Source organism: Polypterus senegalus, chromosome 2 (assembly GCF_016835505.1).
Source record: "Polypterus senegalus isolate Bchr_013 chromosome 2, ASM1683550v1, whole genome shotgun sequence".
NCBI classification, from domain to species: domain Eukaryota; kingdom Metazoa; phylum Chordata; class Cladistia; order Polypteriformes; family Polypteridae; genus Polypterus; species Polypterus senegalus.
The window spans coordinates 151475724-151502492 of NC_053155.1; the positions used below are offsets into that span (position 1 = coordinate 151475724).

At 39.1% G+C, this 26769-nt stretch overlaps 1 protein-coding gene across 2 annotated transcripts in view; it reads left to right on the plus strand.

Moving 5' to 3' along the window:
* Positions 1 to 26769, plus strand: part of senp7 (SUMO specific peptidase 7) — a 190703-nt gene that overhangs the window by 18875 nt on the left and 145059 nt on the right. For both annotated transcript variants that reach the window (XM_039744831.1, XM_039744832.1), the window contains exon 2: positions 7807 to 7893. In XM_039744831.1, coding sequence (XP_039600765.1) covers positions 7807 to 7893 — 87 coding nt within the window. The remainder of the gene's footprint in view (positions 1 to 7806; positions 7894 to 26769) is intronic.

The following is a 26769-nucleotide window of genomic DNA, read 5'->3' on the forward strand; positions in this document are numbered from 1 at the left end:
TGCCACAAGATTCACGTCTCCCTACTGATAACTACAGCCTTTTTGTTTAATCCACGGCTTCTCCGCTGTTTTATTGTTTTTTTATTACAATTATAGTTATTGTATAGGTATTTTAGACTTACTTTACATTTCTCAGGTACCCATTTCCTTTATCATTCCAACCCCCATTACCATGTCTATCGAGGTGATCACTATTGATCAAAGAACTGTCACTTACCGAGTGGTTTCCATGCCCGAAGATGGCACCTACCTTTTCCATTCTCTTTGTTACATATTGCACGGCCATATCAGGCTCACTCTTTATATACGGAGGAACATTGTGTCTTATGTATTGAATGACTGGGACAGGTTCAAGGTGTGGACTGATGACGGTATAGGAGATAATTATACTACACATGAGCACTAGAACAGTGAAATGCTTCAGCCCTTCACCTATGGTTCTGCATGTGAGTTGATTGCTGCCGCTGAATTGTTTGGTTGTCGCTTTCAAGTGTACCGAAATAGCCAAACATTTTACAACTTTCGACAACCGCCAATGCCTCTTAAACATTTTAGATTCACAGGTGACGATTTCAGTATTGGACACTTTGATGTTTATGAATGTTTAAACTCTCAAAAGCTGGATGTGATTTTATCGATGCAACCGGTTGTGTGCTTACAACGCTTGACAGATGTCAAATGTCACTTCAACACAACAAGTCCTGCAAATACTGTCGTAATTGAAACAAACCATGAAACTCAAACCGATTATGGCAGCAGCAATCCAAGCTGTCAGATTTGAGACAAGATTACCGATCACATGGCCAACTGTAAGTTGCATGCTGAAGAGTAAGCTCAGCGCACAGCTTCGTCATATTACAACCAGAGAGCCGAACTGACAATGTGGTATACAAAGAGATCCTTAAGAAATAATTATTGGCATATTTTCCCTCAGTTTAAAAAGGTTTAATTTTCTGCTTAATAAAAATTTTAATGCAGTACTTTGCCGCTGCGAAGCGCGGGTATTTTGATATATATATATATATATATATATATATATATATATATATATATATATATATATATATATATATATATGACAGCAACACTCATAACAGTGACAAAACAATTACATTGACAATCAATCATGTTACGTTATTTTTAAAATGTTTCCTTTTCTTTTTCATTACTTCTTTAACACACTACTTCTCCTCTGCGAAGCGAGAGTATTTTGCTAGTCCCTCAATATATCACAACCTATGCAAAATCACAAATTTCAGAAAAGATTAGCTGCGTAACAAGCTTTGTTATGTGGTGAAAACATTTGCATTGTAAGTAAAATGACCACATTTTTATGTAGAAACAATGAATTTTATCAATAATATATAAAAGTTATTGATTATAATGAAAAATCATCAGATTACATCGTAATGTCAGCATGAAAAAAATGACCGCATCTCCAAGTGTGTAAATAGTAGGGTAAAATACTTATGTAAGACCGTAAGAGTGCTTTCCCTTTGAAAAATCAGCCGTCATTTTGTAAACAATATTGAAGACCAATTTGAGAAATGAAGAACATGCCTAAGTAGACTGTTTCCACACAAGGTACGTACCCAAATGTTTAAAATTTGAAAGTAGTGGTAAAAATGTGCACATATAATTCTTTTTTCTACAGAAAATTACACTTGTCCATGGACAACTGAAACCAGAAAAACACGCTTGTCCGACAGTCGATTTACCCGTGTCGGACGAGTCGGGCGTTGGATTTCCACACCCCTGTGTGACATGCATTCATTGAACTCCGCAACCGGCTGAATTTGTTTCTCAGTGCAATTTTCCAGCATGCCGGAGCTGATCAGTCAGTGCCGTATATTTGTTGCGCAGCCAGCTCACGACCACTGCCGGTCCCGGCAGAACTGCAGCAGTACTGTCTCTGGGATTCAGCCGCTGCACTAGACGAGCCTGCAGTCATCAGCGTTTACCCCTGTGTGTTTGCATGCAGCCAGTTCAAGTGTAGTTGGCTCGGTAATATACTGAATTTCATCAGTGACTTCAGTTGCATATTGAACATATAGTAATAGATTGTTGCAGTAGTTTTTTTTTAATAGTTTTTACAGTTTATTTGCAGTGTGTAAAATGATCAGTGTTGCAGTAATTGTGATGCTCTTTGCATGAAAAAAAAATGCTCCATTATGTTCCATTAAAATTTCAAATGTTCTTTGTGATTTGTGATGATTACTTAAATTGCAGCTAAAAAGTATTTGTCGCCCAGGTTTGCATTAACCCCCAAGTATGTGTTGGTTTAAGGGTTAACTATCATTGTCGAAACCTGTCGATATACACATTATAGTACAAACATCAATGTTAACATGTGACACTAACTTTACTCGCTAAAACTTACCTCTCGAGGGACTGCGGCATCACAGCTCCAGGATGCTTGCGTTGGTTGGACTGTGTGTGTCTTGACAAACAATAACAAATGATACTGTCCCCAGACGTTCATGTAGTTTATTGCAGTTACAAAATCCAATGTGGTACTTTGTGACTGGAACCTCTATTGAAGGTTTTGTTTATGACATGTCGGCAATAAAAAATCTGTCGACGATTTTTTGTAGTCGACGTTGTTGATTATGTCGACTAATCGTTGCAGCCCTAATTAAATGATTATAGGTCTCCAAATTAATGCAATTTAAAAGGTGCCCAAATATTTGCACATCCCATTTTTTTTGGAATATTGCTGTGATCTTCTGTTATGTAGACAGAACAAATAATCATGCAAGCTCAGAGAGGTGCCCATACTTTTACACAGCACTATAATATACTCACTCTAGAAATCAAAGTCAACCATCTGGACACCATAAACCTTCATAACTATAGAAATTTTATATACTGTATATTATTCACATATGACAGCAAAGCCCCATTTTCAGCAACCATTATTTCAGTGTCCTAATGGTAAACTCCCTTAGCTTATCCTTAATTAGTAATATCTACATACAAATTGGTTATTAGAGAAACCTTTTTAATTGCATCAGCACAGCTAAAAGCTGTTATTCTGTTCACTTGTGTGGCATTCCTAATGTTCAGTTCTGGGATCAAAAACGAGCAAAATAAAATGGCTTTCTCAAGAAACATGGCAGTCTTTTGTTAGAATGGAGGTTATTCCTTGTGAGATTGCAAGGAGTGATTGAAAATAAATATTAAGTATGTATATATCTGAAAAAATTTGTTTAAAGGTTATTTTCTTGCTGAAAAGGAAATAAGGCATAAGTCAATTTTTTGCATGTGTAACTTTTATCAGTTGTGCATTATGGGAAGGGGAAACAGGGAACAAAGCCAGGGCAGATAAACTAAGAAAACGTAAGAGTAGTGAAGAAAAGGCTGCCATTGGAGAAGATGAAGGGAGAGATTAAAAAGTCAGTTGGTCCTAAAGACTGTAATAAGTAGAGACTTGAGATTAGCTTCTTTGGGGCAGCCACCCGCGTTTAATTCGGTTTCCTGGCTGCAAACGTACTTGAGACATCATAGTCAAGTTTACACAACAGAGTCCAAAACAGAACTGCCTGCCTAAGCAAGGCAGTGAGCTTTATAGCTCAGAGGGCGGAAATGATGTCGCCCTCTGGGCGAACTGGAAGTGACATCACCCTTGGGGCGGAACCGAAGTGACCTCATTCTTGGGGCCGGAACCGGAGGTGGTGTGTCCTTCCTGGAAATGGCGGCTCCTGGTGGGATTTCCCGGGTAAGACCTGCAGAGAACTCAGAAAGAGCGTCAGCGTACCCCTGGGCAGATGTATAAACAGTATTGTCTAAGCCCTTCAGCTGCTTCCCATGCACACGTGTGTGACAAGACCTAGAGAAATATTTGATTCCAGACTGAGATTAGCTTCTTCTATTTTTCATCGAAAAGTGTCTCAAGTGTTATAAAATTGACTTTGTAAGGTCTTTGATTTACCTGACTTGAACAATGCACCCAGAAACAGTCTGACTATCTTCCTTTTTCACCTATGCGGATGGCCGGACACTTCGTGCAAGAAATGTACTAAGATAAGATTTTTAGACTAGCAAGTGGCCCATTGTTAATATTACATTTACATAAGGGACCAGATACAGTATTCACAGGTGACACTGTGGCATCTTTTACAGGTCAAAGTGCCTAGTGAGGAATGTGGTTCTCCTCTGTGAAATGAGCCAAAAATAAGAAATTTGTATTGGTTAGGTGGTTGAAGGAAAGAGTTCTAATGTGGAAGGATCAGCCGGCAAGAACAGGAAATGTTAATGATGCATCTTTTGAAAGGGAAAATTTGCTAGCATATATTTATACAAGATTGAATCAATTGTTATTTGAAATAAAAAAAAAATGCCATAATTATCTATAATCCTAAGTCATATCGGTAAAGTAAATTGTGATGAACAGGAATATGAAAGAAATCAGCTTTTGATGAAAAATTTATTATGAAGCCTCACAAAAACTTTAAAAACTGCTGTCCATAGAAAATGTTGAAAACACTGGGCGATTAACAATGTATAAGGAAACAATTTAACAGAAAATGTAGTCATTCCATTTCCAATATTATCATCAATTGTGGTTTTACTAGTCTGTAAACATAAAACAAAATTTTAACATCTCAAAGATTTTGGTAGAAGAGCACAATAATGAAATATCTAAATGAAAAGCAAAATGAAAGCTCTGGTAAATGTAATTTATTCAGTTGAAGAAAATAGATGACTCAGGGGGCTCCGGATTATCACAAGGCACACCTATAAACACACCCACACTCATATCTTTAAAAACAGCTGCCAAGTCATGCTAACTTTTATTTATCAAAGCCTACTTTTATGTAAGTTATAGATTCCTTACTTTGGTCACTTTAATTGAGATTATCCTTACTTATATAAGTGTGTTGTGCATTGCACAATGTAAAAAAAAAAGAAATATAAAGCATTCCTCACAATTCCCCGGTGATATTATTTTCATTTAGATATCAGTTAAAAATAATGAAGTTTGAAAATTGTTATAATAGAATAAATCCAAAGAAAAGGAAATCGCTCAGTTGACATGTTGCTGAAGCCCAGCTGTCAGTACAAAATATAAAACGTTTGCATATGTTTGTGTTTGCGCATTTGATTTTCAACCAGTTGTCGCAGTGGTGACACTATTCATTCTCGGATCTATGCAGATGGCGTGGTGGAAAAGCTACTTAGTAACCTTGAGATAACAGGTTTGAATTTTGTGTTGTCCCTGAATTTAGCGTTCTAAGTAGTGAGGTGCTATTATAATTATTATCATATAATAAAAACATACATTTGATGTAAGTCTGTAACATCTTGTGTAAATTTATGGTACTTCTAAAAGCACTGAAGAAATAAAAGCAGACATACAAACGCAGCTCAGTCATTTCTTCCTGGTGTCTTATTGAGCAGTTCCATTCATGGTTTCTTGAATAAAGCTGAATTTGAATGATTTTTATTCAGTTTTATTCTTGGATTCTTGAATAAAACTAAATTAAAAAAAAATTGTGATGGGGTGGGGGGCATAGCAGGCTGCATTCTGCTAATCCACACATTTGCAGAACAAAAGCGGGCTATTAGCGAAGTGAGAAGGAGCTATGAGCTTCTTAGCATATGTTAGGAAATTTTTCAGGAGGCCAGGGACAATGAAGAAAATCATGAGCTTCAGAGATTCTAGTAGTGTTAACTGAAAGGAAAACTGCATTGGGCCGGGGTGACCACAAATGGACTCGTATAGTCCAGGACCAGCCTCTGAAAGTTCTTTATGATGTGAGACGTGTCACTGGTCTGTAGTCATTAGATGAAATGATTTCCATCTTCTTTGGAACAGGAGCAATGCTGAATGTTTTCCAGAGCATTTCAGAGCTGATTTTTAGAATCTTAGGGACAGACTGAATAGTTGACAGAGGATACCACAAGAGTTTGTCAGCACGGGCCTTAAGAACTCGAGCACTAACTATCTGGTACTGCGTATTTTTCCTGTGGGTAACATCCTTGGTTGATTCCTTACTTGGTCTTCAGGTATGAGCAGCCTTTACTAATGGTCTGGGGTGGAGTCGTCACTGGCCCTTCCTGTTGAATCTGTAGGAGTTGTTGATTTAGTAGATATGGTGTGGGGGTACTGGTCATTGGAAGAAGGTTGCAGTGAGAGGGAAACCTATTAAACAATTTGGTTCAGTGCATTAGCTTTGTCCACATCTCTTTCTAGCACCAGAGCCCTGGATTGCTTAAGTCCAGTAATTATACATATCCAGCCATTTTTCATGGTATTCTGAGTGAGTTTGTTTTAGTTTTGTAAGCTTCCCTTGTTTCACTCATCTTTTTCTGCTGTATTGTTCCGACATCTTAAATGTGGCTTTACTAACTATTAAAGCATTAAGCAGTAAAACATTTTACATTGTGTCTTATTAGTCTTTGTAAAAGAAACATTATTACTTTGAGTGAAACATGGCTCAGTAGAGACAGTGTGGTTGTGTTAATTGAAGCAGCACCTCCAAATTACAATCTTGTTCATTTAGTGCATCACACTAAAAATACAGCGGTTTAGAGAGTATTTTCTCAAACTGTAAAGATACCAGTTTTGGTACTTTTGCGTCATTCGAGTTTCTTGCCGTAGTTATTCAAGGATTGATGCTGTCTCTCATGTTGGCTTTTAATAGACTCCAAAGTATGTGGCCCTTATTTAGGAATTCTCAGACTTGGCAGCCACAGTAATAACTAATTATGATAGGTTCCTAATTCTAGGGCAATTTAGTTTTCGTGGGGATATTCCGTGTGACCCTAAAGAAAGACAATTTATTAACTTAAAAAAAAAAGTGTTAAAAGTGGACATGAGACAGGATATTGGTATATCTGAACATTACTGCGTTCTGTTTAATGTAGGATTACTGGTAACCAGAACGAAAGAGCAACATATTGTTAAAAAACATTATTTCGATGCATCTGCAGCGTATGAGTTTGGTAGTATTCAGTCTTAATTTAGCACATGTTCTAGAACAGCGAACATTGTTACCAGTAAGGGAATTTTTTTTTAATAACAACATTTATTTCTAAAGCACATTTTCATACAATGTAGGTCAAAGTACTTTACAAGATGTCCCAAAAGTACTTCAATGCAATAGAAAAACATTAAAATTAGGTAAAAATTGCATACATTGTATACATAATATACAGTATACTGTATAATGCACACTTACATAAGACAGATTTGTAATTAAGAGTAATAGAGTCCTTAAATATACTGTAGATTTTGTTTAAGTCTCTATATGACACACCAGTGATAAAAAGTCAGTTGGCCAGGGTTGACAGAAAAACATAAAAAAAAAATTCAATTAGGCTAGAGAAAAAAAAAAAAACAACCTCTGTAGGGGTACTGGGCCAAAAGGCTGTTCAGCTCCAACTGGGCATTCTGACTTGTTTAAATGCTCTTATATTGTTGTGGTTTTTTATGCTTTGTCTATGAGTAGTTGATGCAGTGGGTCTTGTGGCAGATGTCCACTTTCATTCAAACATGGGTAAACTGCACAGGTGTGGTGGTGGTGCAGAATACTACCACAGAAGAAAAAGTTCATTGAAGAAAATGATAATTTTATGCAAATCTAGTTTATTAAGGGTAGAACTAAGATGTGGGTACAAAAAAGCTAAATTAAAAATGTGTGTAGTGTTTTTTATTTAAATGATCAGTAGTTTTAGCCTGGCATATCTATATTGGTAAAGCATTCCAGATTTTCATACATTTTTGGTGTTAAGATTAATTGTCTCTCTGCTTTTACAAAATTATGCTAGACCTAAGGAATTTTCAAAATGTTTCTATTCCAGATGGCGGGAAATTTCAGAATTCCAAAGAAGAGACACTCCATAGACAGAATCTGTCACGCACAGTCTCCATTGGCATGCTGTGAACCTGTAAGTAGAAGCAATTACAACTTGGGGAAAGTAATTTATAAGATATTTTAATGAAGGATTTGTATTTACTGAAGTAACAATATTTTCAAGGTTACAGTAAGATCTATTAATTTTTTAGTTAAGTATTTTAACAAAAGGTTAAATTTACTGTATTAGTATTTCTACATCCCAAGAGCCAGTTTCTGTAGCCGAGGATCAGACTGCCAAGGTCCCCGCCTTCGGCCACCACCCAACTCACACTGCTGTGCCCGGCGAGGTAACGTGGGTCCTCCTTCCCATTGGCTCACCACCTATGGGAGGGGCCAAGGAGGTTGGGTGCAGTGTGAGTTGGGTAGTGGCCGAAGGCGGGGACCTTGGCAGTCTGATCCTCAGCTACAGAAACTGGCTCTTGGGACGTGGAATGTCACCTCTCTGAAGAAGAAGGAGCCTGAGCTAGTGCGCAAGGTCGATAGGTTCCGGCTAGATATAGTCGGACTCACCTCGACGCACAGCTTGGACTCTGGAACCAATCTCCTTGAGAGGGCCTGGACTCTCTATCACTCTGGAGTTGCCCCTGGTGAGAGGCGCCAAGCAGGTGTGGGCATACTTATTGCCCCCCGACTTGGAGCCTGTGCATTGGGGTTTACCCCGGTGGACGAATGACAGTGAGACCTGGAAGGGCGTGATTGGGAGGAATGGCACCCCCGATCTGAACCCGAGCGGTGTTTTGTTATTGGACTTCTGTGCTCGCCACGGATTGTCCATAAGGAACACCATGTTCCAGCATAAGGGTGTTCATATGTGCACTTGGCACCAGGACACCCTAGGCCTTAGTTCGATGATCGACTTTGTGGTCGTGTTGTCTGACTTGCGGCCATATGTCTTGGACACTCGGGTAAAGAGAGGGGCAGAGCTGTCACTGATCACCACCTGGTGGCGAGTTGGCTTCGATGGTGGGGGAAGATGCCGGTCAGGCCTGGTAGGCAAACGTGTTGTGAGGGTCTGCTGGGAATGGCTGGCAGAGTCCCCTGTCAGAAGTAGCTTCAACTCTCACCTTCGGCAGAACTTCGACAACGTCCCGAGGGAGGTGGGGGACATTGAGTCCGAATGGGCCATGTTCCGTGCCTCTATTGTTGAGGCGGCTGACCGGAGCTGTGGCCATAAGGTGGTCGGTGCCTGTCGTGGCGGCAATCCACGAACCCGTTGGTGGAGAACGGCGGTGAGGGAAGCCGTCAAGCTGAAGAAGGAGTCCTATAGGACCTTTTTGTTCTGTGGGTCTCTGGAGGCAGCTGATAGGTACCGGCAGGCCAAGCAGAATGCGACTTCGGTGGTTGCTGAGGCAAAAACTTGGGCATGGGAGGAGTTTGGAGAGGCCATGAAGAACGACTTTCGGACGGCTTTGAGGAGATTCTGGTCCACCGTCCGGCGTCTCAGGAGGGGGAAGCAGTGCAGTGTCAACACTGTATGTGGTGGGGATGGTGCACTGCTGACCTCGACTCGGGACGTTGTGGGTCGGTGGGTGGAGTACTTCGAAGACCTCCTCAATCCCACTAACATGCCTTCCATTGAGGAAGCAGAGCCTGGGGACTCTAAGGTGGGCTCTCCCATCTCTGGGACTGAGGTCACCGAGGAGGTCAAAAAAACTGATGAGATACGCCCGGAGTTCCTCAATGCTCTGAATGTTGTAGGACTGTCTTGGTTGACATGTCTCTGCAACATCGCATGGACATCGGGGACAGTGCCTTTGGATTGGCAGACTGGGGTGGTGGGCCCCCTCTTTAAAAAGAGGGACCGGAGGGTGTGTTCCAACTACAGAGGGATCGCACTCCTCAGCCTCCCTGGAAAAGTCTATTCAGGGATTCTGGAGAGGAGGGTCCGTCGGATAGTCGAACCTCAGATTCAGGAGCAACAGTGTGGTTTTCGTCCTGGTCGCGGAACAGCGGACCAGCTCTACACCCTTAGCAGAATCCTGGAGGGTGCATGGGAGTTTGCCCAACCAGTCTACATGTGTTTTGTGGACTTGGAAAAGGCGTTCGACCGTGTCCCTTGGGGAATCCTGTGGGGGGTGCTCCGGGAGTATGGGGTACTGGACCCCCTGATAAGAGCTGTTCGTCCCTGTACAACCGGTGTCAGAGCTTGGTCCGCATTGCCGGCAGTAAGTCAAGCCTGTTTCCAGTGAGAGTTGGACTCTGCCAGGGCTGCCCTTTGTCACCGATTCTGTTCATAACTTTTATGGACAGAATTTCTAGGAGCAGCCAGGGTGTTGAAGGGATCCGGTTTGGTGGACTCAGGATTGGGTCACTGCTTTTTGCAGATGATGTTGTCCTGTTTGCTCCATCAGGCCGTGATCTTCAGCTCTCTCTGGAACAGTTCACAGCTGAGTGTGAAGCGGCTGGGATGAGAATCGGCACCTCCAAATCCGAGACCATGGTCCTCAGCCAGAAAAGGGAGTGCCCTCTCAGGGTTGGGGGAGAGATATCCTGCCCCAAGTGGAGGAGTTCAAGTATCTCAGGGTCTTGTTCACGAGTGAGGGAAGACTGGACCGTGAGATCAACAGGTGGATCGGAGCGGCATCCGCAGTGATGCGGGCTCTGCATCGGTCTGCCATGGTAAAAAATGAGCTGAGCCGTAAGGCAAAGCTCTCAATTTACCAGTCATCTATGTTCCTACCCTCAGCTATGGTCGTGAGCTATGGGTAGTGACCGAAAGAACGAGATCACGAATACAAGCGGCTGAAATGAGTTTCCTCCGCAGGGTGTCTGGGCTTTCCCTTAAAGAGAGGGTGAGAAGCTCAGTCATCCGGGAGGGGCTCGGAGTAGAGCTGCTACTCCTCCACATCAAGAGGAGTCAGATGAGATGGCTTGGGCATGTGATCAGGATGCCTCCTGGACGCCTCCCTGGTGAGGTGTTCCGGGCACGTCCAACCGGGAGGAGGCCCCGGGGAAGACCCAGGACACGCTGGAGGAACTATGTCTCCCGGCTGGCCTGGGAACGCCTTGGGATTCTCCCAGAAGAGCTGGAAGAAGTGGCCGGGGAGAGGGAAGTCTGGGCCTCTCTGCTTAAGCTGCTTCCCCCCCGACCCAACCCAGAATAAGCGGAAGAGGATGGATGGATGTATTAGTATTTTCAATAAGTTGAGTTTAAAGAACCTATTACAATATGTAAAACATAATGTATTTAAAATATACAATCTGCACAACATTCCAAAAAAAGAAATTTAAACTTCATTAAATAATTAACACTTAAAGACCCGCCTCCCTTTATAGATTTGAAATTTATGTGAACAAAATGTCCATAATAAGATAGTTCTGCACATATATTAAAATCTAAAAGGAAAACGGAATGAGAGCAGTGACTGTTGATGCATAAGGAATGTAGTATAATAAATTGCAATAAATGTATTGGTATGTAATCTTATCTCATCTGGCATTGCTCCAGACAATACAATGTAAGGATTAGGAATAATTGTGCATACAGTATTATCTGACAGATAAGCAAATGTTTTTTACCCAAAATATTTTTATTTTAGCACCTTCTGGTGCATGATTACATCATTCACAGTTATGGTCCAATGCCTGTTTTATATATTGTAACTGAAATCTTGAAAGATGTGTGTCATGTACAGTTTTCAGATGAATTATAGCATTCCTTGCACAGCTATTGAGAGGTCCCTTTCCCGTCATAGTATAAGATCATCTAGAAGCGCACATTGTGAAATTAATTCTAGCATCTGTAAATGTGACTAATAATCTTCTGATTAGTAGCTAAAATATATTTGAGGTTAGATATTAATTTCAGGAGTACATTCTGACTAATTTTGATACCTCTGTGTGTGTAAAGGTTAAAGAAAGGGTATTCAATTAATAACAGAAAAGTAGTAGTAATTAAAGCCTAAAAATTAAAAAGTAACTTCTCATTTGTAGTTAAATTTTCGCGAATGTCATTTGACAAATGAAATGTGAGGAAATAAGATAGAACTATGAAATTCTTAAACTCAAATTGTTTTAATTATGAGTAGTTTTTTGTTTGCATTCATGAACACAATAAAAAATAAATAGAATGTTTCCATCATGTCAAATTTAAGTACAGAATTGGAAAAATATGACTAAAATGTAACAAATTGCACAATTTGTTTATGAATATGATATTATTTTAAATCAATGTAATATAATATTAAGTCATTCTAGTATTTTTAAATACAGCTCTCCTTACTCCCAACACAACAAGCTTGAACACAAGTGCCAGTGCAATTCAGGGATTTTATTGTGTGAAACTCTTTTGACAGTAAAGTTTTCCAATAGCACAACCACATCCTAAGTGCTTTCTCTCTCCCTACTTCCTTCTCCTCCACTCCTATTGCAAGCTTTGTCTACCTCCTCCTGACTCTGGCTCCCAGATTGAAGTAAAGCTGCTCCTTTTAATGTAAACCCTGGGAGTACTTCAGGAGTCCTGAATCTGTGGCCTGGGAGCACTTCCACTTGAGGCTGGAGCCCACTGAAGTAGTACTTGCTAGTCCCTTCTGTGCCCCCTGGCGGCACCCACGGAACCCAACAGGGCTGAGGCAATGAACAGCATTTACCAATGTGCTCTTTGGGAATCCATGGTGGCACTGTAACCTGAGGGGCCGCTGTATAGTGTTTCATGGAAGATAATGCCCTGTGTAAACTGTCTTTCCCCCATGCCATGAGAATCTGTATCCAGGAGGGATGCTTGCTCCCTGGGATTGTGTTCTTTACTGAATGTAGGACATACTTGAGCCTTATACACTTCTCTTTAGTAACAATGGCAGAAATAATCAAATGAGAGAAGTATGGTACAATAAGAGAGATAAATATTTAACATGGTTTAAAATGTAGCTTCCATTCCCAACATACAATGTAGTATAATCATTTATTCATATAGTCATCATCCATGTCTTCAGTGGGAAATGCTGATAAATACGCATTATCCAGTTTGGCAAAGTATTGTTGGCATTTGGATGGCCTGATTGTTCCTTTCCAAAATGAATAGTCACATATTTTGCATGTTTAATTAACTTTTTATAAAACTTGCCAAGTATGGGTAACTGCCACCTAAGCTGTGCACTTCACAGACCAACATAGCACATTTTGCACCTGCTCTACTCACTAATGGCTTCTGTGGACAGTGGCTCTGGCTATATGTTTACCAGGGCACATCAGTATTTTGCATTAGCCTGCCTGTGTCATCCTTCATGTGTTTCTGTCCATCTCCCTGGCAGTTTCTTTCTGTCAGCTGATTTGCATGGTGTCAGCTTTATGGCCTAATAATATAATGAGTTTGGGAGAAACTTCACAGATCATAGCGACACACTTCAAACTTATGGCCAGAAGCTCAGTACAGCTCTAGCCAGGTTGCCTGTCCATGCGTGGCATCCTTCACAACATATATGTAAAGAAAACATTTTTTGCCTTGCATAAAACATTTACAGTTTTGGTCACATTGTTTTATTTGATTCAAGACTTTGTTTGATGGACCATTGTTTGTGCACTTTTTCTTGTGGGCCCCTACAAATCATCTAGAAGTAGTCTGCCATATCCCTGATCCCCCAACGTCCCTGCTACCTTATTTCCGTATCCTTGACATCCTGATGAAATCTTTCACCCTGCTTTTCACACACTGCTACAAGAATTTAAGGAAAAAAATTCCAAATGCAAATCCAAAAAGTGAACTTTTTAGGCCGAAGTTCCAACCTAATTCCTTAAACTTAACCAATGCATTTTTCAAATTTTCTTTAAAATCTGGATCTTTATTGTTATGTAAAGAGTAAGCAATTGCTTCTTTGAGTGATACCCAGGCCTGTCGTTTTTTATTGCACTACCAAATACTGCATCAGAATTTTTTTTTCTTATATCAGCAAAAATACATAAAACAGGCTTATGTTCTGACAGGCCTTTGATTAACTGCTTTATTAAACCAAGCCTAATATGAAGCCATGGTAACAGCACTTTATCTGGATACATCAATCTCGGTCTTGTGGAAGAAAAATGACCCACATTAACCAATTACCAAAAAGGAGTGTCATGAACAAGGAGTCCAAAAAGTACACAAGTCCCATAAATACTTCCAAAAATTGCCCTGTAGTAGAGAGAATTACTGTCAAAACCTCAACCAGAAACGAAAGGGGCCTTAAAGAATCTTTATAAAACTAAGGATTTACTGTATTTTTTTAAACAGAAATTTTCTGAAGTACCTAAAAACACAAAAGGAATCCAAATACAGAATCCAAAGGTGAAGCTGAAAATTCCACGAAATTGTAATAAGCACAAAGCAAAGTGAAACACAAGTAGACACTCCACTCCCTACCACATTAGAAATGAACCGTCTGGAACTATGTGACACTGTCCAATTTGTAGTGAGGAGGGCAGTTTCTGGCGGTGATTGACAGTTGGCCTTACCTCTTGGGGAACCTCTCCTGAAAAACATGGGGCATAACACAGGCTACATAGAAACTTTAAAAAAACAAAAATAAGCAACATTAAGTACATAATTTAACAAATCAAAATAAACAAAAGAGACATTAAGCATAAACTTGAATCCCAGCTATAGGAGGAGCCCTGACTTTGGTATAACAAGGAGGTCTTTATTGCTGTGCATTGATAGATTCAGAATTTTTTTTCTGAATTATGAATAATCTTATTCTGTAATTTTCCAGATTTAAGATTCTAAGATGCCCCCCCAATCTACACCTATCCATTCCTCTTACGTCATAGAGGTTTAGAAAGCTTTTGTGTTTTTTTTCTATTAATTCTACAATTATTAGTAACTAGCAAAATACCTGCGCTTCGCAGCGGAGAAGTAGTCTGTTAAAGAAGTAATGAAAAAGAAAAGGAAACATTTTAATAATAACGTAACATGATTGACAATGTAATTGTTTTGTCATTATGATGAGTGTTGCTGGCATATATATAGGGCTGTGCGATATGACCAAAATCTTATATCCCGATATTTCATTTCATATCCCGATATCACGATATAGTACATTTTCTTTGTATTCAGTGAATAGTTTATATAATCACCACTCCTTTTTTTTCATTTAAATTAAAAAATCAAAATGAGAAGTACTCAACTTGTAATTATTTCTGTTCTTTTATTTAGAACATTTGAGCAAATGTTTGACTTAGAATGTAAACATAAAATGTTAATGTATCAAATATAAAACCCTTTTCAAAAACAAATTACTAAAGGCCCAATATAAAATACTGCTATATAAAATGCCTGACATAAACAAAATGTGAACTGTAGCAGCAATAACTCTCACAACATATATTAAATACTAGCAAAATACCCGCGCTTCGCAGCGGAGAAGTAGTGTGTTGAAGAAGCAATGAAAAAGAAAAGGAAACATTTTGAAAATAACGTAACATGATTGTCAATGTAATTGTTTTGTCACTGTTGTGAGTGATGAGTGTTGCTGTATATATATATATATATATATTATATATATATATATATATATATATATATATATATTTACACACATACATAAACATATATATATACCTACATATATACACATACATACATACATACACACACATATATACACACATATATATATATATATATATATATATATACATACACACATACATATATAAACATATATATACATAAACATATATATACATATACATACATATCTACATATATACACACACAGCTATTTCGTATCAGTGCAATACGCTGCTTGTTAAAACGGATAACTCCCGCTCTTACGTGCAAGTCTGCGTGGATATTATGAACTATCGTATTTGTTCAAGTTCTATTTAAATTTTAAATAGAAGGAATTTTTATTTAGTCGACAGAAATATCTTTGGTAGGAATGGTAAAACAGACAGGAATATTATTCGTGAATAAATCAACTCAAACCTTAAATAACTTAAAAGAACAAACATTCAAATTTCTTTACTCTTATGTAAATTTATATAAAAATAAACTTAGATTTTAAATATCCCAAAAGATTTTGCTCTCCATAAAAATATATCCTTTCAAAATTATACAAATTCAAATATGAACATGCTGCATAACAAAACCTGGAAATATAAATAAAATGTGTTCCTTTCAGCAATAACAAATCAAATCATTAAGTTGTCTTTGCTCATATGTCATTTTAGAGCTGGACGCCTGGCATCTATTTTTGGCAACAGGTTCGTTTATGTTTGGTGTGAGGTTCTGTGTTGTTGAGATTCTCAGGATGGATTGCAGGTGCTCATCAGTGAGGCGACTCCTGTGTGCTGTTTTGTTAGAAGAGCTTCTCACACAGATATGTGCTACCAAACATGCACAAGGTTCGAGCCACATGTAGACGGACTTTTTTTGTTCTTCAAAGTCACCAAAGCGCCGTGCAAACTCAGTGCGCTCGGTTTATCAGCAAAGTGCGATTTGGGAACACCGTAGTGACGACTTGGTTTAACATTACTTGGCAACAGGGAAAGTTGCACTGGTGCATTTGTGTCTCCCATAAAAGCAACTTCACTTGAAATCACTTTGTGATTGTGCACGGTAAAAACGTCCGCTGGTGTCAGATTCTTATTTAATTCTTCTGCTTTCTGTATCTTCTGCATTGCATTCAGGTCTTTCAGCCTCACTGATGAGCACCTGCAATCCATCCTGAGAATCTCCACAACACAGAACTCCCTGATGTTTTGTCTCATAGTGCCGTCTTAGATTAAATTCTGTAATTACAGCCACATTAGCTCCACAAATGAGACACACGGGTTCAGTAAACATATACTCAGCCTCCCATCGGTTTTTAAAGGCTCTATTTTCAGAATCAACTTTTCTCTTCAGCATCGTGTGAGCTAGCTTCGCAATAACTTGCAGCATCATAAGCTAGACTTGATTAACGCGTAAGTGTCGGCAAGGCAGCTGAAGCGCTGCATTATGGGATCTGTAGTTTATTGTGTTACCAGCGCTTCATATACCCGGGCCATTAATAACAATAATACAGTATATAAAATGATCTCGCTGGCTGGATATAATTACACGGGCGGATGTGGCCCGCTGCCCTTGAGTTTGACACATATGGACTAAATAGAACTTGAAAAGATATATTTTTCAAATGTGATCGCGCAATTCAGATAGAGTTGACGCGCACTACAGCCTGCATGCCTCAATAAGTCATCCTCCCCTCGCTCTTACTTTTTTACCGTTCATCTAATGAATACACTGAGTATGGCTTTACCAAAACAATCATTGATGGCGAATAAAGTATCCATTATTCGAGTATGTAGATCGGGATATATATATATACATATATATATATATACCCGCGATCGCAGCGAGAAGTAGTGTGTTAAAAAGGTAGAAAAGAAAAGGGAACATTTTAAAATAACGTAACATGACTGTCAATATACAGTATTTGTTTTGTGAGTGTTACTGAGTGTTGCTGTCATCAAGGATTTGATTATCATTATTTCTTTCAATCAGGTTCGTATTTGTAGGATGTGTTGTGTTCAAGTTACATTCCGTGTTTGTCAATCGTTGTAAAGATGACAGGTTTCATTCATCGATTCGTTTCTTACTGCATCAATAAACAGCTCGTCTTCTTCTTTATCTGGGACCTGACACACTGCATGCACAGGTTTTTTTTACACTGTCTTCCTTTAGCGGGACATTGACTTTTTCCAACGTGCTTTGTTTCCGCAGTAGTTGGATTTATGAATATGCTTGTATGTATCAGACGCTTCATATTTTTGCTGCCATTTCAATTGTGTAATTCGGTTTTGTTCAGCTCTTTGGAACTGTTGCTTTTATCTGTGCACTGCGTTAGTTCACGTGAGCTTCGGTGTACATGCATCGAAGGTTCCCAGCTGTGCTGGTGCCATCTCGTGCTATGTCCATGGCTGTATTTAATGTTACCTTAGTCCTGGCACTTAAAACTTTCTCTCGCAGTTTCGCTGAGTTTGTGTCAAACACCACCCTGACCATCTCATCTTCCTCTCCATAAGCACAGTCCTTCACCCGTGAATATTTACCCGTGGCAGTTTGCTATTGGATTGCCGCTGACGGACGGCCTTATATGGGCAGGCACTAAATTACAAACGCCAGCGCAGCCTGTCTATGAACTTAATTTAAAGTGTAGGTTTACATCGTGCTTTGTTTCAAGTAGCAGAACTCATCAATATGGTTGTATATGTCACTCGCCGCTTCTTATTGTTTCGCTGCCTTCTCAATTATATAATGCATGTTTTCTTCAGCGCTTTTTGGAGGTCTTCCTGATTTTCTATGTACTGCGTGATTACGTGGGAGGCGTGATGATGTCACACGAAACTCCGCCCCCACGGCGTTCAAGCTCATCTCCATTACAGTAAATGGAGAAAACAGCTTCCAGTTATGACCATTACGCGTAGAATTTTGATATAAAACCTGCCCAACTTTTGTAAGGAAGCTGTAAGGAATGAACCTGCCAAATTTCAGCCTTCCACCCACACGGGAAGTTGGAGAATTAGTGATGAGTGAGTGAGTGAGTGAGGGCTTTGCCTTTTATTAGTATAGATAAAAGGATCAAAGCACTAACAACTAAACTATATAAGGCCAATAAACCCTTTAAACAAAATAAATACAAGTCTAACATTAACTGTCAAAACCAAATGTAAACATTGTACTTCAAACTGTAGCAGCAATATGGCTTACGACAAAAATATATTAAATATATAATATTAAATACTAGCAAAATACCAAGGCCAGCTTGTGAGAAGTAGTGTGTTAAAGAAGCAATGAAAAGAAAAGGAAACATTTTTAAAATAACGTAACCTGATTGTCAATGTAATTGTTTTGTCACTGTTGTGAGTGATGAGTGTTGTTGTCATATATATATATATATATATATATATATATATATATATATATATATATATATATATATATACACACACATATATACACACATATACATACATACACACACATATATACACACAAATACATACATACATACACATACATACATACACACACATATATACACACACATATATATATATATACATATATACACACACACATATATAAACATATATATACATATACATACATATCTACATATATACACACACAGCTATTTCGTATCAGTGCAATACGCTGCTTGTTAAAATGGATAACTCCCGCTCTTACGTGCAATAACAAATCAAATCATTCAGTTGTCTTTGTTCATATGTCATTTTAGAGCTGGTCGCCTGGCATCTTTTTTTGGCCACAAGTTCGTTTCTGTTTGGTGTGAGGTTCTGTGTTGTGGAGATTCTCAGGACGGATTGCAGGTGCTCATCAGTGAGGCGTCTCCTGTGTGCTGTTTTGTTAGTCTTTATCACTGAGAAGAGCTTCTCACACAGATATGTGCTACCAAACATGCACAAGGTTCGAGCCGCATGTAGACAGACTTTTTTTGTTCATCAAAGTCACCAAAGCGCCGTGCAAACTCAGTGCGCTCAGTTTATCAGCAAAGTGCGTATTTGGGAACACCGTAGTGACGACTTGGTTTAACAGTACTTGGCAACAGTGAAAGTGGGGCAAGGTGAACTGGTGCATTTGTGTCTCCCATAAAAGCAGCTTCACTTGAAATCACTTTGTGATTGTGCACGGGTTAAAACGTCCGCTGAAGTGTCAGATTCTTATTTAATTATGCTGTTTTCTGTATCTTCTGAATTGCATTTTGGTTACCCTGATGCAAGGCAGCTGAAGCGCTGCATTATGGGATCTGTAGTTTATTGTGTTACCAGCGCTTCATATACTCGGGTTTTAATAACAATAATACAGTATATAAAATGATCTCATGGGCGGATGTGGCCCTGGCCCTTGAGTTTGACACATATGGACTAAATAGAACTTGAAAAGATATGTTTTTCAAATGTGATCGTGCAATTCAGATAGAGTTGACGCACTACAGCCTGCATGCCTCAATGAGTCATCCTCCTCGCTCTTACTTTTTACCGTTCATCTAATGAATACACTGAGTATGGCTTTACCAAAACAATCATTGATGGCGAATAAAGTATCCATTATTCGAGTATGTAGAGCGGGATATATATATATATACATATATATATATATATATACCCGCAGCGCGCAGCGGAGAAGTAGTGTGTTAAAAAGGTAGAAAAGAAAAGGGAACATTTTAAAAATAACGTAACATGACTGTCAATATACAGTATTTGTTTTGTGAGTGTTACTGAGTGTTGCTGTCATCAAGGATTTGATTATCATTATTTCTTTCAATCAGGTTCGTATTTGTAGGATGTGTTGTGTTCAAGTTACATTCCGTGTTTGTCAATCGTTGTAAAGATGACAGGTTTCATTCATCGATTCGTTTCTTACTGCATCAATAAACAGCTCGTCTTCTTTATCTGAGACCTGACACACAGCATGTACGGGTTTTTTTTACACTGTCTTCCTTTAGCGGGACATTGACTTTTTCCACCGTGTGCTTTGTTTCCGCAGTAGCTGGATTTATGAATATGCTTATCAGACGCTTCATATTTTTTGCTGCCTTTTCAATTGTGTAATTCGGTTTTGTTCAGCTCTTTGGAACTGTTGCTTTTATCTGTGCACTGCGTCAGTTCACGTGAGCCTTCGGTGTACATGCATCGAAGGTTCCCAGCTGTGCTGGTGCCATCTCGTGCTATGTCCGTGGCTGTATTTAATGTTACCTTAGTCCTGGCACTTAAAACTTTCTCTCGCAGTTTCGCTGAGTTTGTGTCAAACACCACCCTGACCATCTCATCTTCCTCTCCATAAGCACAGTCCTTCACCCGTGAATATTTACCTGTGGCAGTTTGCTATTGGATTGCCGCTGACGGATGGCCTTATATGGGCAGGCACTAAATTACAAACGCCAGCGGCAGCCTGTCTATGAACTTAATTTAAAGTGTAGGTTTACATCGTGCTTTGTTTCCGAAGTAGCAGAACTCATGAATATGGTTGTATATGTCGCTCGCTTCTTATTGTTTCGCTGCCTTCTCAATTATATAATGCATGTTTTCTTGAGCGCTTTTTGAGGTCTTCCTGGTTTTCTATGTACTGCGTGATTACGGGAGGCGTGATGATGTCACACACGAAACTCCCCCACGGCGTTGAAGCTCATCTCCATTACAGTAAATGGAGAAAAACTGCTTCCAGTTATGACCATTACGCGTAGAATTTCGATATAAAACCTGCCCAACTTTTGTAAGGAAGCTGTAAGGAATGAACCTGCCAAATTTCAGCCTTCCACCCACACGGGAAGTTGGAGAATTAGTGATGAGTGAGTGAGGGCTTTGCCTTTTATTAGTATAGATAATATTTTTTAGGCTACATTCTAGTAAAATGTTAATTTGCACATCGTAGTGTGGCAAATCTCCGTTAATGAGTTACAGCGGATCGCCCCGTGCGTGGGACTGGACGGCGCTAACGTGTTGATGCCGCCCAGCCCCAAGCACGGGCGATCCGCTGTAACTCGTTAACGGAGATTTGGCCGATAATGCAGTTGTGGCGTAAACGTAATGTAGCGCTCTGTTCTTTATTGTAGAGTTCTGTTCTGCAGTTTGTGTTCTGTGATTTACATCCCTCTCAGTTATTTATTCTGTTGTCCCTGTTATTTCTGATGGACTGTAATAGATTGGAAGGTAAAGGAGGTTCCGGACGGATGGGGGGGAGCGCTGTGAAAAAGGAGGAGTGGACGACGATCTTGTCGCCCCTAGCTAAGAGAATTTGTTTTTGGATTGCTGTCTGTTCGGCGTGGTTGTGGCCAACAGCAACAATTTTTTTTTGTTTGTGTTTAATAAAGAGGGAACTAACCAAGTGACCGTCTCGATCGCCATTACGTCTGGAAGACGCTACAGTAATTTTAACAAGATTAACGCTGACAGCAAACGCTGCAGGGAAATTATGCCTTAAGCAAATTGTTTTGGTAGCAATTAATCTTCCAAGCTTTTAACATGCTCGTTTAAATAGTACCTTTACAACTGTAATATCCTACGTGGCCTGCCTCTCAGTTGTAAACTCTCTGCATGCTCGCTCACGTGCTTTTTGCGGAGGTGTAGAAGAGGTTTGTCGTGTTGGAGTCTGTGGTAGCGATCGGTTTGCAGCATAATTTGCACAGAACCGTTTTCTGGTCCGTGTCAGACTTTTCAAATCCAAACCATCTCCATACTACAGAGGTAGCCCCTCGTTTAGGAACAAGGTCCTTCTGTGTGGAGCTACCTGGTGTTGCCTCTTCTTCATCAGCCATGCTAGTGTGTCTGCATCCACGTGGTGGCCATCAAAACAATGAAAAAAACATTGCCGTAAACTGTTTATTTTGCGACACCACGAAACAAACGATAACGTAATGTGCAGCGATAGATGTTTTCATATTGTCATCCGATATATATCGTTATATCGAACAGCCCTACATATATATATATACAGTCAACCCTCGTTTATCGCGGTTAATCCGTTCCAGACTCTGCCGCGATAAATGAATTTCCTAAGTAGAAACCATATGTTTGTATGGTTATTTTTATATATTTTAAGCCCTTATAAACTCTCCCACACTGTTAACATTATTAGAGCACTCTAGACATGAAATAACACCCTTTAGTCAAACGTTTAAACTTCATTACAAGACAGAGATGGCAGTTCTTTCTCACAATTAAAAGAATGCAAACCTATCTTATCTTCAAAGGAGCACAATCAAAAAATCAATACGTACTTTTAAGTATACAGAAGCACCGCGATAAAGTGCATTTTGTAGAGGAGCGCCCTATCTTCTAGGCAAACAGCTACTGTGTAAAAAGCCCCCTCTGCTCACACCCCCTCCGTCAGGCAGAGAGAGTGAGAGAGACAGAGAGAAGCAAATAAAACAAGCGCCACGCGGGAAGCATATCTTTTAGCATTGAGGAGTTTTAGTTAATATGTAATACATGCTCTGATTGGGTAGCTTCTAAGCCATCCGCCAATAGCGTCTCTTGTATGAAATCAACTGGGCTAACAAACTGAGGAAGCATGTAGCATAAATTAAAAGACACATTGTCCCAGAAAGCTAACCAGCTTAAAAATCCATGATATATATTTAGATGTGCTTACATTTAAAATCTGCGATAGAGTGAAGCCGCGAAAGTCGAAGCGCGATATAGCGAGGGATTACTATATATATTATATATATATACATATTTATATATATATAGCAAAATACCCGCACTTCGCAGCGGAGAAGTAGTGTGTTGAAGAAGTTATGAAAAGAAAAGGAAACATTTTAAAAATAACGAAATATGATTGTCAATGTAATTGTTTTGTCACTGTTATGAGTGTTGCTGTCATATATATATATATATATATATATATATATATATATATATATATATATATATATACACACACACACACATCAACAACAACAACATTTATTTATATAGCACATTTTCATACAAACAGTAGCTCAAAGTGCTTTACATATTAAAGAATAGAAAAATAAAAGACACAATAAGAAAACAAAATAAATCAACATTAATTAACATCGAATAAGAGTAAGGTTCAATGGCCAGGGGACAGAAAAAAAAAAACTCCAGACGGCTGGAGAAAAATAAAATCTGTAGGGATTCCAGACCATGAGACCGCCCAGTCCCCTCTGGGCATTCTACCTAACATAAATGAAACAGTCCTCTTTGGATTTAGGGTTCTCACGGAAGGGCTTGATGAATGATGGTCACGTAGACTTCTGCCTTTTAATCCATCCATCATTGTTGGAGCATCATGAAGCTTTGAGTAGGTGGAGGTGGCAGGCCACCACCACAAAGAAACGGAAAAAGAAACAGAAAAGAGTAGGGGTCAGTACGATTTTAGAGCCACCATGAATAGTTATTATGATGAATTGAACATACAGAGTATCAGGATTAAGTTAAATTAAGTTAAATGAAGTTATAAAAGGCCATGTTAAAGTAATGTGTTTTCAGCAGTGTTTTTAAAGTGCTCTACTGTATCAGCCTGGCGAATTCCTATTGGCAGGCTATTCCAGATTTTAGGTGCATACCAGCAGAAGGCCGTCTCACCACTTCTTTTAAGTTTGGTTCTTGGAATTCTAAGGAGACACTCATTTGAGGATCTGAGGTTACGATTTGGAATATAAGGTGTCAGACATTCCGATATATAAGATGGGGAGATTATTTAAGGCTTTATAAACCATAAGCAGAATTTTAAAGTCAATCCTGAATGACACAGGTAACCAGTGTAGTGACATTAAAACTGGAGAAATGTGTTCGGATTTTCTTTTCCTAGTTAGGATTCTAGCAGCTGCATTCTGCACTAGTTGCAAACGATTTATGTCTTTTTTGGGTAGTCCTGAGAGGAGTGCGTTACAGTAATCTAGTCGACTGAAAACAAAGCGTGAACTAATTTCTCAGCATCTTTCAGTGATATAAGAGGTCTAACTTTACTTATGTTTCTTAAGTGAAAAATGCTGTCCTAATGATCTGATTAATATGTGATTTAAAATTCAGATTACAGTCAACAATTACCCTAAGCTTTTTACCTCCGTCTTGACTTTTAATCCTAATGTATCCAGTTTATTTCTAATAGCCTCATTGTATCCATTATTGCTAATCACTAAGATTTCAGTTTTCTCTTTATTTAACTTGAGAAAGTTACTATTCATCCATTCTGAGATACAAGTCAGACATTGTGTTAGTGAATCAATAGAATCGGGTCATCAGGTGCTATTGATAAGTACAGCTGTGTGTCATCAGCATAGCTGTGGTAGCTCACGTTGTGCCCTGAGATAATCTGACCTAACGGAAGCATGTAGATTGAGAATAACAGCGGACCCAGGATAGAGCCTTGTGGAACACCATATCGGATATCATGTGTCTTGAGTTGTAATTCCCACAACCAACAAAAATTTTCTCCCTGTCAGGTAGGATTCAAACCAATGTAAGACACTGCCAGAGAGGCCCACCCATTGACTAAGGCGATTTCTAAGAATATTGTGATCAATGGTGTCAAATGCAGCACTCAGATCTAAGAGGATGAGAACAGATAAATGGCCTCTGTCTGCATTCACCGCAAATCATTTACTACTTTAACGAGTGCAGTTTCTGTGCTGTGATTTGTTCTAAAACCGACTGAAATTTATCAAGAATAGCATGTTTATTGAGGTGGTCATTTAACTGCATAATGACTGCCTTCTCTAGAACTTTACTTAAGAAAGGCAGGTTAGAGATGGGTCTAAAATTTTCAAGAGCGAGGGTCAAGATTATGTTTCTTAAGTAGGGGTTTAACTACAGCAGTCTTAAGACAGTCTGGGAAGACCCCGTATCTAATGACGAATTTACTATGTCAGAACATTATCAATTAGCACGCCTGATACTTCTTTGAAAAACCTTGTTGGTATTGGGTCAAGGACGCAGGTGGAGGTTTTAATTGAGAGATTATTTTTGTAAATCAGGTAAATCTATCCTAGTGAAAGAGTTTAATTTGTTTATAACAGGATGCTGGGGTTTAGGAGGATCCTTAGTGTTGGAGGGATATACTATGTTATTTCTAATATCATTAATTTTTTGATTGAAAAATACAGCGATAGCCTCACAGGTTTTACTGGAAGAACTTAGGAGGCATTCCTTTGAGTTACCTGGGTTTAGTAGGCGATCAATTGTAGAAAATAAGACTCTGGGATTACTAGCATTGTTATTTATAATCTTGAGAAATAGCAGCGTCTCTCAAGACGGACAGTGTTATTGTATTCTGTTATTTTGACTTTTAATATTTCATGGTGGATAGTAAGTTTAGTCTTCCTCCATTTACGCTCAGCTCTACGGCATGTTCTCTTTAAATCAGACACTCTTTGGGTCTTCCATGGTATAACAATGCTAGAAGATTTTTTCACTGTCTTTTCAGGTGCAACTATGTCAACAGCAGCTCTCACTTTAGTATTAAATCTTTCCACCTTACTATTTACATTATCCTCACTATTATAGCTGGCACTATAAACGGACTGATTGCTTAGAATGTTTGTAAGTTTTAAAGCTGCTGCCAGTCAAAGAAGCGTTTTTTAATAATATGCTTCTCATGAGTGTTTTTTATCATTATTTCTATATTAAAAAGTAGAAGAAAATGGTCTGATAGACCAATATCAATGATCTGTTTTATATCAACTTTCAGTCCTTTAGTAATCACTAAGTCTAACGTATGACCTGCTTTATGTGTAGGCTGATTTACGAGTTGTCTCAAATCAAAAGAATCCAGGAGGTTCATAAATTCTTTTACTTTTAGATCACACTGATTATCTATATGAAAATTAAAGTCGCCAACTATTAGGAGTGTGTCATAGTTAGTAATTAAAATTGACATTAAGTCAGAGAATTCCTCAAAAAAAGACGCGTTATATTTAAGAGGTCTATACACGGATAATACTAGAACTTGAGAATCTCCATGAATAACAACGGCGAGATACTCAAAGGACTTGAACTTACCAAAACTGACATCTTTACATTTTAATCAGCTCGAGTAAATGTTAGCCAATCTGCCTCCCTTTTTCCCCTGGCGGTCTGCACGAGTAAAACTGTAATCCGGAGGTGCAGATTCGATTAAAACAGCCGCCCCGTTTGAGCTAAGCCACGTTTCACTTAGTGCAATAAAATCTATTTTTTTATCTATACTAATAAAAGGCAAAGCCCTCACTGACTGACTGACTGACTGACTCATCACTAATTCTCTAACCTTGTGTAGGTAGAAGGCTGAAATTTGGCAGGCTCATTCCTTACAGCTTCCTTACTAAAGTTGGTCAGGTTTCATAATGGTAATAACAAGAAGCTATTTTTCTCCATTTACTGTAATGGAGTTGAGCTCGAAAGCCGTGGGGGTGGAGTTTCGTGTGACATCATCACGCCTCTCACGTAATCACGCATTACGTAGAAAACCAGGAAGAGCTAC